The sequence below is a fragment of the Pseudomyrmex gracilis genome, unplaced genomic scaffold (assembly GCF_002006095.1).
Source record: "Pseudomyrmex gracilis isolate BER0280 unplaced genomic scaffold, ASM200609v1 scaffold_20, whole genome shotgun sequence".
NCBI lineage: Eukaryota > Metazoa > Arthropoda > Insecta > Hymenoptera > Formicidae > Pseudomyrmex > Pseudomyrmex gracilis.
In genome coordinates this window covers 279,369-293,325 of record NW_018020604.1, presented here as the reverse complement: position 1 = coordinate 293,325, position 13,957 = coordinate 279,369, and the positions used below count along the sequence as shown (strand labels likewise).

Below are 13,957 nucleotides of genomic sequence, written 5' to 3'. Positions count from 1 at the left end.
TCTTCGTACCCCCTTTTCTATCACTCTTTCCTTCTCTCTTCCTCACCCTGGCTGATTTTCTCGACCAGTCGTGGCTACGCGACTGGTACGTATTATAACCCCTCGATCGATAGCAAACGCGCCCACGAAGGGTCAACAATATTCTTCGCGGAGTTGTGCGCGAAGGAGAACTGACGCAATGTTGTCACGGAAGTTGGAAATAACACTTCCGTGTCTGTCACGTAGCTGTCGTCCCGAATTTTAGACAAATTTTATTTTTCTTTGTTTTCTCTACGCTTCGGGATATGGATACAACATTCTATTTTTGAAATCAACATCTTCTATTTGTTTCACTTTGTGTTATATTTTTAAGCAAACTATTGAAAACGTTTTTAAACCTGACCTGTGCATAAAGAAAAGAATTTTTATTTTTAATGTTTAAGTGTCACAGAAAAGTTAAAAAATACATACAAAAACTCTTTTTATATTTATATTGATTTATATGGAGCGTTTCACATTATTTTATCAATATCGTGACCGCGCATAAATGTGTAAAGCAAACAAAAAAAACACATATTTTTCCTTGAATTTTTTATTTTAAACTTGTAGAGTTTAAGAGTCATCTACTGGCAAGTAATGAGAACCAAATGCGATCTCGAGGCTCTATAGAATACGTAGGATACATTTATATTAAAGCAAACGCGAGGCCTTTAACGGTAGGTAACTCAAGCAGCGGCGTTTCAGTACTTCGTGCCATTAGGAGAAGATGGCGACTAGCGTCAATGCAGCAGCTCCTTGCAATTGAAATTATCTATAATTATTTACTTGAACACAATTTTTATTTATATCTCTTTTATCGTGATGTAAGTGCAAATTGGTTTTTAGAAAAGGAATATATTTAATTATTTAATATAAAAATTATATATACATATATTAAATATTAATATTATTTTTTAGAAAAAAAATTGCATATATATTTAATTTTATTCAAACACAAATGTACAATTGCATTGTTCTACATTGTTCTACATTTCAAATAAGCAACTTTGAGGAATTTCATTATCAAATAAAAAAGTAATAGTCTGTATTTCCCCGCAGCGTTAAAAAGTAAGTCAATAAGATGAGGAAATGCAAATTTAGATGTCGACGAAGAGGTCAAACTTTTCTGGAAGTGTGCGCAGCTATTGCAGCTATTGACGAATATAACGCCGATCAAAATATGAGAAATAAACTGCGATCGCTTTCTGGCATTTATCAGTTCGGATTTTCTCTTTACTTCCTCTTTACATTAACTTAAATTAAGATTTTATCATACCAATGAAAAAAATATAATTTCTTTTATCATCTAAGTTTTTTTACTCTTTCAAAGTTTCATTTCCAAGGAATTCAATTGCAAAGTTATATTTCTATAATTCTCTAGGAAGAGAAGAAGAGAGTATCTTTTTTATCCTTAGTAGCTTATTATTTCACTTCTCGTACGCCCTATGACGTATGCAATTTTCCAAATATTTTCGTCATTTTATTGTCGGTAATACGACGATATAGGCGACCTTTCAATCAAATCAGATTGGCTGATTACTACGAAGTGGAGATTTATGAATTACGTGCGAAACAACTAGGACGAAGATGGAGAGGGTTATGACAATGATGATGACAGTAATTCTTCCTCTCGCGAAGTGTGTCACGAGCAACACTGTGAGATGATGTTCTGTGACACGTGAGAAAGGTTGGGTGCTTCTTTTTCTCCATGATTACGGCATTGACCCGTTGAATTCCGTACGATGGTGATCGCGTTTTTTGAAGTGATTCATATCAAGTAAAGCGAAAGGAAATATTTTCGGCACATTGAGTGTGTTACATAAAATTGTATATAAAAAATAACTAACGAAGATAAAGAACACAGTGATGGTGAAAAGATTATTCATCGTGAAGAAGCGGAGATGCGCAAAATGGTGAAAGTCCACTAATGATTTCTAAATAAATATGATTTGTGACAAAAAAAACGCAAGTTGCAAAAACGCTACAACAGTGGTTTCGGCTGTGATTTTTATGTCGGTATTATTATATTTTGAAGTCAAACACGTAAACTTTTTTTTCGCTGATAGCGATTTATACTATAACAATACACGACACACATGATTTTTCGTATCGATTTTATGTTACAAGAAAAATCAAGTTAAATCAATTTTTTTTATGCATACTATCAATATGCACGTACAATATTTCTAAATGACATTTTGTGATAAGTAAAAATCGTTAAAATTTTGCTTTGCTTTTACCACGTCGATTTACAGCAGATTTTATATTTGCGAAGACACGGAGAATTATATTTTCAATACATTACGCGCAAAAACATTTTACGTTAATTAAATTATGCTAAAGCGAATAAATAATTTAGTTAATGATTAACACACATACACACACAATTTATAATTGCTATAACGTGATAATTTATTCAACAAGTTTGCATGAATTTAAATTCCTTCGATGTTGTTAGTTAAACAGTATTGTTTTATCAAATCAATCAATTTTTAATATATTTTAAGAAAACGCGCGCGCGTACTTTGTATACGTGTGTGTGTGATTAAATAACACATGTATTTCTTATCTGACTAGAGTACATAAACACCGACTATTGTCGTTTATCGCTCATGTGTTAAATAACGTCCTTGATAACGGTAATACGCGGGATTTAATGCTACACGTCGCATCGTCGCGTTTTTTCCAACTTTGATTTTCTGTCACGACTTCTACCATTTTACGGTGTGATTGTTGTTGCAATGTTACGTCCATCAAATCGTGACGTTTCAGGAAAAGAGGTACGTAATAATCGTCGTAATAACACATGTTTATCACATGTATAATAAACGCCCAGAACTTTATCAAAAGTCAGCTGACGTTATCAAATAGCGTCAGTCTAGTCTTCTATGTAAACCCGCACGTTATATGTATATATATTTTTTTATGTGCACTGTGTTCAGCGCAAGTTAAAACTTGTATAATATTATATTATATTGTATATATATTATATTATTTATATATATATTATATTATATATATATAATATAATATAATATACTATCTACTAATTATATTATTTATATATATATTATACTATATATATATAATATAATATAATATACGCATATATAAATTTTGATAATCAATAATTGTTTAGTTTATTAACGAAACAAATATTTATGTAATTTTTGTTTTGCAATGATATATCTCTTTAACAATTTGCATATTTTGTTTTAATTTTTATCTTTGAAATTGTAATTATGAGAGATAACAAATTTAATAAGCCGAACTGGGGCTTCTTACGTAAACGAGAAAAAGAAAAAGAAATATGAATGCTTTAATAAGAGGATTGTCTTGATTTCTTGTGAGACGGGGATCTTGACAAGCATCGGCAGATAGTAGAATGCATTAATATAAGTCAGAGAGAGAGAGAGAGAGAGAGAGAAAGAGATAGAAGTACAACGTACACACGAGGAAAACACGCGCTCACTCATGGATATGCCCCTGATTTGTCGAAAGAAGTGGGAGCACCTGCTGCGAACACATCGAGAGAGCGCGCGAAATATTAGTCTCCGTCGAACTCGCGAGATCGTCCGCCGTCGCACCAGCAGGTTTTTCACTCGCCATTCGGAGTTCATGATTCACAAATCGGCAGATGATCGTCATGGCGAGACATACGGTACGTTGTTCCAGCGAACACGCGGAACGTATTTTTGTGTGACTCTGACACACAAAATAGAGTTTTGCCGCGATGCTGTGATTGATACAATGAATTTTTGACAAACCTTGTACAAATAAATTGCTGTACATATAAAGTTTGATACAGCTGTGCGCTTGTGTAACGTTTCTATGGAGTTAAAAAAAAAAAAAACCTGACGGTATCTTGCTTTTAGCATCCCACGTGTACACTTAAGAGGAGCAACCGCCAAAATAAGTATCGACCTATCGAGACTCTCGATCTTCTCGGTTTCGCGAGCGAGGGGGGCAGCTTTTATCTCCGACTTACTTCTGTTTCGATTTCACTCTTGGGACGAGCGCAACGTCTGGACACATTGAATCGATAAGTTCGTGAAGAGCACTTTTCGTCAGATGTGCACGACCGTTGGAAAAGTTGCGAGAGTTTGAACTGTCTCAATTTATCGCGTTTCCGCTTCGTTATTTCTTTTTTTTTCTCTTCGCGTCGCAGAAAAGACAAAGATGACGGGACAATGCGTCTGAAGTATTAATCCATCATGGCGTGTGATATATTCTATTTTTAATCAATCTTCCCGTTATCGGTTATCAATCTTACATTTGCCAGAGATCCTCAAATATTGTGTCACAGGCAGGAATCGTAATCTTGATTAAATGAATTTATCTTCTTCGCTCGAGTTGTTAATACTAGCGATAAGATTGTAATTCATTTATCGAAAAAAAACAACAACAAAGAAACGCAATTTGTTCGTGTTAACATTACGTTTTCTGATTACGTGATATTCCAAATTCTTTCAGATTCTACGACTTTTGACGCTGTGCGGTTGCGCGATCGTTCTCGGACAATCACGGTCTGGTAAAAATCGATCTCTAGTTAATTTCAATTCTCATTAATATTCATTAACGCAAATTTTAATATAAATATGCAAATGCGTTATTATATTAATAATAATGCTAATATGTATGTTTGTGAATAAATTTTAATCATGTATTTATACACATTTCTCGTGTTAATTCTTCCTGCTCACAGTTTCAAGTATCAACGACAATAGTACCGTCAATGATGAAATCAAAAAGGATCCGTTTACTTTGGAAGACATTTATCGTCGCGCCTTTTACGCTTACGGCTTCAACGGCACGTGGATCTCGGATCACGAAATTATGGTCGCGAGTTTTCTCACAAGCAGTGTCACTGTTTATAATGTAAAAACGGGAAAGACCACATTGTTGTTTGACGGAACAGGTTTGCCAGTAAGAATTTCAATCACGACAAGTTTTAATAACTTCGAGATCTTGATCTAAACGATGATCTATTTTGTTATCAAAGTTTATTCCGATTGAATTGTTATTTTCAACATATCTTGATGTTACAATTATTTTAGGGTTTTATGTTATCCACAGTATTCTTCTCGGCCGACAAACGATATATTTGCTTCGGTTTAGATAGTAAACAAGTGAGTGTATCGTTTAATTTTTGTTAACTAGTTGCCGTGAAAAAAAAAAAAAAAACTCATTTGCATTAACACTAATTTGAATAGGTATTCAGACACTCGACTCTCGCACGTTACACAGTGTATGACACGAAGAGCCGGCAAGTATATTTACATTTTTACGATACACTTGTTACGAATGTTGATGCATTATCGACAATTTTTGTTCTTACAAAAAGAACAAAAGTTCTTACTGTGAGAAAAGAATTTCTTATTCTTATTCCTCAGCGTTTTTACAAAAATCGCGAAATCAGCGCCTATTTCGCTGGCGCTGTGGTCTCCGACCGGTAACGACTTGGTTTACGTTCATAACCGTGATATTTATCACATAAAGTTTAATGACGATCAGAATGTGCTGCGAAGAGTGACGACGAGCGGCGAATCCAAAGACATTTACAATGGAATTCCGGACTGGGTGTACGAAGGTAAAATCAAGAAAACTTTCGTATAGAAGTGTGTGTTACACACGCGTCAAACAACGCGAATAAAATAAAATATTTTGCGCAAATGGCAAACATTTCGCCCGAGACGATGTGCACGCGTTTCTGAAAATTTGTATTCGCGTCAGTTAATTACGTGAACAGATGTAATCGCGAGAAACAACGCTGATTACAGAGGAAGTACTCTCGTCCGCGACCGCGATGTGGTATTCGCCGGATGGACGACATCTAGCTTTTGCGACCTTCAACGATACCGTGGTAAAGGACATAACTTACTTCCATTATGGCGAGCCTGGTTCTCTTAACGACCAGTATCCCACGTCGGTGAAGATCAAGTATCCCAAGGTGAAAATCTCCGAAGTGTCGCTAAACATAAGAATTTGCAACAAAAAATAGAGTAAACGTGTATATAAAATATTTTATTTAATCCGCTATAATTTTCTTACAATTATTTTACGTATTGATAAATAATGCACGCTGTTTTTCATATTATTTTGTTTTTTATCTGCAGGTGGGCACATCGAATCCAATAGCAACCGTATCGATAATCGATTTAACCGATCCGTCGTCAAAACCAATTGTTTTGGCCGCTCCCGTTGACGCGATTGGCAGGCAAGTCAACAAGTTTTTTATTGTATATTGTTAGCGATATTTGCTATTTATTATTTATATTTGTTATTGCTAAGTTAGCTTTGTTTTATTTTCGATCGCGTGCTTGATTTTTCTGCTTTCGCAGTGACAATGTTTTATTTACCGTGAACTGGTGGAACGCGACGCGTGTACTCGTGACGTGGGCGAACCGCGTGCAGACTAAATCCCAGTTGATCATGTACGATACGCAGGGTGCTGGTAATCCGATCTTGAAGGACGAAGAAACGGAGGGCTGGTTACAACCGAATCGTCCTGTAATAGCCGGAGGCGGTTACGCGTTGCTATTACGGCGCGTGGATTCCGGCTCCAGCGCCGGTAGATTCCGACATATAATCAGGTGAAGAAGCAAACGTTTATTTCTTTTTACAAACGTTTTATTTATTTTTATTTTTTTTTTATTTTTTTTATCCCATCTCGACATCGCATAGATACGAATATAATAACAACGAGTTCGTTTCGCCGGTGGATCTGACGCCCGATCCCTCCGAGGTGCACATCGTAGTGGCCGTCGATTCGTTGAGAAACAGAGTTTACTATCTCGCCACGGCACCGGGCAAACCGGGCCAGAGAAATTTGTATTCCGTGCCTCTGGACGCGAGCCAGAAGCCGACTTGCATATCCTGCGAGATGCTTACGCCGGAAGGTGAGTCCTCGAGAATTCACGAACATCGAACATAAGAAATGCAAGAGAGCGAGAGAGAGAGAGAGAGAGAGAGAGAAAAGAATGCGCTCAGCATTTTTCATCGGTTCTAGATGACGAGCTTTATATCGTGCACGAACGCTCTAATTTTATCTCGCCGCGAAATATTCGGAATCGGAACGTTCTACTTAAAGCACGGCGTCCCTCCGAGGGAATAGTAGACTCTCGAAAATTTACGAAAACTTCGTAGTTCCTAAAATGTTCGATCGTTAGAAATTCGTGTTTGATTACTCGAAATGAGTTTGGGGGAAAACGGGGAAGCGTTTAAAATCCCGTAGGTGGCGGGGAAATTATGGAAACCCGCCGCTGACGACGTTCGCAAGCCTGTCCAGGTGATAGGTACACGTTCCAATTAGAACGAGAAAGTCCATCGGGAATAGTTGCATCTGAAAGCTGCAGGTCGCGTTCATGAATATTTAGCACGCGCGTGCACTTTGCGCGAGGTGGTCGGTATATATGGACGCGCAAGGATTCGCGCGCGCGAAACTTGGAGATTACGCGACTGGCGTTGACGTAATCTACGGGGACATTTCATTTCCCGTTGAAAATCGCCGCAATTTTCTTGGTCCATATTTTTGCGGCGCACCCGTGCCAGAAATGCGCCGATGTGAATTCAAATAAGAATTTTCAAATTTTTCCCTCGCGAACTTGGCACGAACTTATCTCCTCATCGGCGATGCCGAGGGGACTCGAAAGGTTCGACTTAATGCGCAACGTCGTGGCACAAAGAACCGACGACTGAAATATTACTTTTCGCGCGAGTTTTTCCAGCTACTGTAACCCAACGGCAGCTGCGCTCTCAGAATCGAGCGCTATCGCGAAGAAGATTAATTCGCCGGACTGTTTTGCGCGTCAAAAAAAATCTACGAGAAGATCTTGATAAGCTCGATGCCGGTCGATGTGCCGCTGCCGGCGGGCGCACCTTTATATCCTTTAAAATATGATGTCTGCGGAATTTACTCCGACTACTGAAAAGTAGAGAGTACAGAAATTTATGCTTCCCGTATTCCTTCGACGGAGTGTGTGCCGCGGTTATAGCGGGCAGAATTTTACGTTACATCTCGATATTGCGCATATGTCCCAAAAAAAAAAAAAAAACGATACCGGAAATTGCAAAACATCAAAGAGAATTAAAGTGGCACGAGAAGTCAGCACTATGAAGATTGCATGTACGCGAACAAATTGGGACGATTTTTATATTAAGAAAAACACATTTGTGAACATTGCAGGAAATAAATGCACCTACGCAAGCGCAGTTTTTTCAAAGTTCCGATCGTATTACACTCTTTCGTGTTTCGGACCGGATCCAACGACGGTGACAATTTACGATTCAAATCATCAGTCAATCTTGACTTGGAGAAATAACGCGGCATTAAGAAAATCGTTGTCGGGACGATTGATGCCGCAACAAAGAGACTTCAACGTCACCGTGAACGGTTATGATTGCACGGTCAGATTAATGCTGCCCCACGATTTCGACGAAAGTAAATCATATCCCATGTTATTGTATGTGTAAGTAAAAATTTTTAAATATTGGAAAAAGATTTTTTTCATTGTTTTATTAACAAAAATGTAAAAAAATATATATTTTAGCAGAGAAATTAGCAGTTTTTTTTGCAAAACACATATATTTTCGCAAAAATATACATTTATTATTTAGCATATATTAATATGATGTCTGTTTTAAATATACAAATATTTTTACAATGTCATATTTTTAAAACCTCTTAACACACCGGTGTTGACCGATTATCTCGTGTTTTCACGCACAAACATTGACCGATTACTCGTGTTTGCATCAGATTACGCAATTATTAAAGCTCGAAATGCAGGAATTGTATAAAAAATAATATTTTATATGAGATTTGGAATAAAGCAAGTCTGTAATAATTCTAAGGTTTGTGCACAAATTACAAAGTGCATAAAATTGCCGGTCAACAATGTTGCATAATATAAAACAACAACCTTGAGACGAGTAGTATCTTCTTACAATTAATGAATTTGATTGAAGTTGACATTATTGTTTATATATACACGTGCTTTCCTGTTGTTTTAATCTTCTCAGTGAAAGTGTTTGTCGTACATTATTTCCAGCAGCTACAATGTGCAATTGCACAAGCATATGCGCTATGTGATTGATCGAAATGGCAGAGAAAGTCGCGATTTCCATTTAAAATTAGAGTCACTGTTGATCGAGTTTGTTTGTTCGGCCGACTCGTGTCGAGGCTCTCATAACGATCGATTACCTTTAATGACTCTTGCTCAATTTTCTCTTCTTTTTTAAAAAGCATCTCTACATATCAACATATTGAGCGTTTTATCTACTCAGAAATTCATGCTGTCAATACGTAAAATTCAATAAAACAGACTACAATGTGAATATCGAGAAGAGTTAAAAACAAATGTTATATTTTATAATACATATTTTTATTTCATGCTCAAAATAGATTTTTTACATTTTACAATGTATTTCTTTTGCTTCGCGCGCGATTAAAGATTTCTCAAAATGTTCATCTTCACGCAGTTACGCCGGTCCAAACACGGTGAGAATCACTGAAGCCGTCAGATACGATCTAGAATATTATATGACAACCAACAAACGCGTGATCTACGCGTGGATCGATGGACGTGGATCTGCCTTTAAAGGCAGCAAGATGCTCTTTGAAATTTATAGAAAGATGGGAACCGTGGAAATTGAAGACACGATTGCCGTTACCGCGTAAGTAATAAACGTTAGAGAGTTGCTTCAATTATTTCAGTTTTAATTTGAAATAATTTTCTCACTAGAAAGTTAGAAAATATTTTCTTTTGTTTAATTTTACTTAGGGAAAGACATTAAGTAGAATTAATATTTTTCTCGCCGTTTCTTCAGAGCTCTGCAGAAACAGTACAAGTGGATTGACGCAAATAGAACGGGCATATGGGGATGGAGTTACGGTGGTTTTACTACTGCCATGACGCTCGCGACTGATGCAGCTTCCGTGTTTAAGTGCGGTATATCTGTGGCGCCCGTAACTTCCTGGATCTATTACGGTAATTAAAAACAGATCTATCAAATGCGCACATACTAAAGGTTTAAAATATACAAGAGAGAGAGAGAGAGAGAGAAAAATATTGATCTTGAGAAATTTATTTTTACAGAATAAGTCAAATATTATTTTTAAAGAGATGTTTCTTCACAGACTTATTTTAATTGCTAAATAGGTTTTATATATTTTTTTTTACAGTGTTTTGTGCACCTAGTGTATTTTTCTTTACACCAGGACTTGTTTTACGGCAGAATTTATTTTAGTGAGACATTTCGTAAGAAATATATTGATTAATCCTGACGTGTTTTGAAATTTCGCAAAATTGTCCAATTTCGTCACGACGTTTCTCCTAATTTGGACGGAAATCAAACGCACGTGTCGGCACGTATCCCTTTTCAGAATTATCACTGCCATTTGTTACAGACTCCATTTACACGGAACGATTCATGGGGCTGCCGACTTACGAGGACAATCTTGCTGGTTACGACCGCACGGACATCTCGCGACGGGCGGGTGGGATACGTGGCAAAAAGTTCATGCTGATACACGGCACCGCGGACGACAACGTGCACTACCAGCAAGCTATGGCGCTTGCCAAGTCGCTCGAGTATGATGACATCCTGTTCGAACAGGTCACATACACGGACGAGACGCACGATCTCAGACACGTATACGCTCACCTGTATCACACAATGGACAAATTTTGGGGCGAATGCTTCGCCTTAGACCGTTGACTCGAATTCTTTATAGCGAAAGAGAATATTGTTTTTTTGCGACAAATTTTCGGTCGCATTAAGCATTCGATTTTTTCGACACGAGGAAAATACGCGGGAAATAAAAATGATCGGGAAATTAACGCGGAATTTATTCGAGCAATTTTGCAATAACAAAAATGGTATACAAATGAAATTGGTTTTTGAAAATTTCACCTCAATATAATTGGATACAGACGTGTGTGTTTAAAATAATATATTTTTAAGCTAATCTCACGCCCGGTGCGCGCCCGTTAATCCCGCTAATGAATTTCCACCAAAGACATTTCTCCAAATTCGAATAATATGCGGAAGTTTCTGTTGATTTAGTGTTACAATACATTACAAACTGCAATTAATTTAGTGACTCTTATCGACTCGCTGTCATTAATAAAGTAATAATCCACGAAATTTGTATCCTGCGAAGTTATAATCCAAATGGAATATAAGCTTCGTTCGTGCCATAAATCCAATATATATTTCACGCGAGTTTGTCAGTGTGACAGATAGAAAACACACAAAATATATGACTAAAATAGAAAATAAAAATACATAACAAACTGTACGTAAAAATAATATAAAAACTTTCTTTCGAAGTTTTATCTTGTCATATATTTTGAGACGTGTTTTTTTATTTTTTTTTTGCATACAAAAACTAGAAATTAAAAATTTGTCCTCTTGTGAAAAACAAAATATATTTTATTTTCCAGTTGTTTCTTCTATTGATTACAATTTGTCTTTGTCGTTCGACCGTGCCTAACTCCGAGTAAGTCCGAACATAAAAGAAGTGCAGAAAAATTTTTAATCATATCGTTTGTCGTATCAGAGCGTGTCTTGTGCGCCGAAGATGGACGAATTTTCTCGAGGCAACTTGGCTCGCTGACCTGGAATCTTCGGCAGTCGGGGAGAAAAATGTTTGCTCAAACATTCGAGCAAGTTTCCAGAGAGAGAGAGAGAGAGTTCATGACTCTTTTCGGTCAGTGGAGATCAAGAAAACCCGCAAATATTCAATCGAATAGTCATCAATTTTGAATTGTCACTTTCGATATTAGACACGATCAGTTCGCGTTCTCTTTTAATTTTACGTATCTCACAAATTACACGGAAAAAAAAATATTTGCTAGAATAGCTAGAAGATAAGTTTACTGTATGGCCAGCAAGAAAAATTTGCTGAGTCTATTGAATTGTGCCAAACATTTTTTGTTTCATTAACATGTTTGTTTTGTTAATGAAACAAACAATTCGGTAAATTCAGCAAATTATAATAGCGAAACTTTTTCGCTCGTGTATATAACATTAAACTATCAAGAATACGCGAAGCAAGTTGGAAAAAGAAGCTCTCAGCGATAAAAGTGACACTAATTAGCATCAAGATATTCGAGAGAACTTCGATACATTTGTGTATCGATTTTACGTGCTTTTTTTCTTTTTAAAAGAAAATATATATATATATCTTCGCTTTGAACTAATGAGAGAGAAATAAAAAACGCAATAGATATATTGTATATTCATCGGCGGTATATAAGCTCAACTAAATAAGATAAAATAGAGGATGAAAGACCGATCTGGCACTATAGAATTTCTCATGAAAGTTGATTCCGTGCTGGTGGGCTTTCCTTTAAGTTTGAATGGGAAGAAGAAGAGGAAACTGCCGCACGGTTCGCAACTACCTCACACTCTCGGGTAGGACGTAAACAAAAGGAAAGGCAGCCTATTTTCCGCGCGCCGGAGGAGAAATCTGCTGCGGAGGACTCGGGATCGCGGAGGGATGTCTGCGCTGGCCATTGTCGGCCGTGTTATTCCATGTGGAACAAAAACAATGCTGTGCGCGCCGCAATCGATCCGCCCGCGCTTTTCATCGTTCGTAAATGCTATCGGCGACGCGGATAACGATCTTTGACTACGGTACGAATGGAAACCGCGAGCATACTCGCCAAACTAATGAGATGCAACCCTTCTACTAGTGGCGAAAGTTTCTGAAGGAACAAGCGAACCGTGAAAACGCGCAGTCGAAAAGTAAGTTTCGTTAAAAGCGGCCAGAAACGAAGCAATGATCTAATTTGCTTTCGAGGCAATTGTATTTTAGATTATTTGATACATTTGAAACGAGTCGTTTCGTTATTTACTTAACCGTTTCATTTGGAATAAAAGTGAAACGAGATAAAAATTGCAAATGTGTTTGCTCTTTAGAATTTTTTGTGGAAAGTGAATAAAAAAAATCCGAATCGTCGAGAGGTTTTCGCAGTGGTTTGACTGCATTAAACTTCAAGTGGAAATAGAATCAGTTCAATAAAATTTTAAACTCTTCTGTAAATTTTAACTTTTTAAATTTAACAATTTTTTCAATCTGTTATTTTTACATAACGAAAAATACAAGTTTAAATTTTTTTTCTCGCATAAAGATTGTTCGAAAATTATTTTTAAATACGGTCGGGATTGAGATCGGGACTAGTACGCGCTCTGTAATGAGTCGATTTTACACACGAGTACGTTCACAGGTTAAGCAAATCCACTTGCACGGGTTCTCGTTGACATTATGAACAAGATCCCGCGATCTATCATCCGAATGGTATCTATAGAAAGTGAGAAACTATGGCGGATTCGGATGGTAGGACAATCGAATGGCACGTTAAGCTCGTTCGATCTTCGAGAACTTCTATTGCCATGAAAGCGTTGCGTTAGCGCGCACTTTCGAATAAATGTCACCTTCGCGAGATATGTTCGGCGAGAGAGTAGATCGAAAGAAAAAAAAAAGGAAAGAAATCCGCTTCTTCATATTCGTCGTACATTTTTTTTCTTAGGTTATCTTTTGCTGAATTAAATTTATTCTACTGCACACTGCGCCTATATCACTTCGATCTCTTGCAATATGCAAAACATTATAATTTTTTAAGATAAATAAATACTAAATGAAAATAGAACGTGTGGGAAAAAAACATCTCGCGCAGTTTCAGGACATTTTATATGTAAGCTCGCGCGCGTCAGTAAATTTTGCAAAACAAACACACAGAGCGAAAGTGTCAAAGCCGTTTCGTAGAACGAAACAGCGTGTGGTCTATTTTTTTTTTTTATTTGTTTTTTTTATAACAATATGCGGCCGTTTCAATTAAAGTTGCTTTGGAAACTTATATAGAATGTTTCGAAATTGCACGTGATACTCTCGTGTTTTTTCCCACATTCTATTTTCGCTTATTATTTTGTT

General features: G+C 36.8%; 1 protein-coding gene across 3 annotated transcripts; it reads left to right on the top strand.

The window, feature by feature from the left end:
* Window positions 1–2,371: 2,371 nt before the first annotated feature.
* On the top strand, window positions 2,372–11,293 carry LOC109851796 (venom dipeptidyl peptidase 4). Of its 3 annotated transcripts, none has more exons than XM_020422246.1 (14): window positions 2,372–2,798; window positions 4,492–4,549; window positions 4,724–4,944; window positions 5,076–5,147; window positions 5,232–5,284; window positions 5,412–5,608; window positions 5,799–5,968; window positions 6,135–6,235; window positions 6,360–6,611; window positions 6,703–6,917; window positions 8,204–8,486; window positions 9,499–9,693; window positions 9,847–10,007; window positions 10,427–11,293. In XM_020422246.1, the coding sequence occupies exons 1-14, from the start codon at window positions 2,760–2,762 to the stop codon at window positions 10,735–10,737; spliced, it is 2,328 nt and encodes a 775-aa protein (XP_020277835.1). In that variant the 5' UTR covers window positions 2,372–2,759; the 3' UTR covers window positions 10,738–11,293. The 3 variants fall into 3 exon arrangements, with proteins under 3 accessions (XP_020277835.1, XP_020277836.1, XP_020277837.1); XM_020422247.1 differs by lacking the exon at window positions 2,372–2,798 and adding an exon at window positions 3,295–3,679; XM_020422248.1 differs by lacking the exons at window positions 2,372–2,798; window positions 4,492–4,549; window positions 4,724–4,944; ... (1 more) ...; window positions 5,232–5,284; window positions 5,412–5,608 and adding an exon at window positions 3,370–3,679.
* Window positions 11,294–13,957: the final 2,664 nt, after the last annotated feature.

Excerpts from the sequence above, each read along its gene's own strand:
- LOC109851796 (XM_020422246.1), top strand. The coding sequence starts at position 2,760 with ATGTTACGTCCATCAAATCGTGACGTTTCAGGAAAAGAG. Across the intron at positions 4,550-4,723 it reads TCTCGGACAATCACGGTCTG|TTTCAAGTATCAACGACAAT; the intron begins GTAAAAATCGAT and ends TCCTGCTCACAG. Across the intron at positions 6,918-8,203 it reads CGAGATGCTTACGCCGGAAG|GAAATAAATGCACCTACGCA; the intron begins GTGAGTCCTCGA and ends TGAACATTGCAG.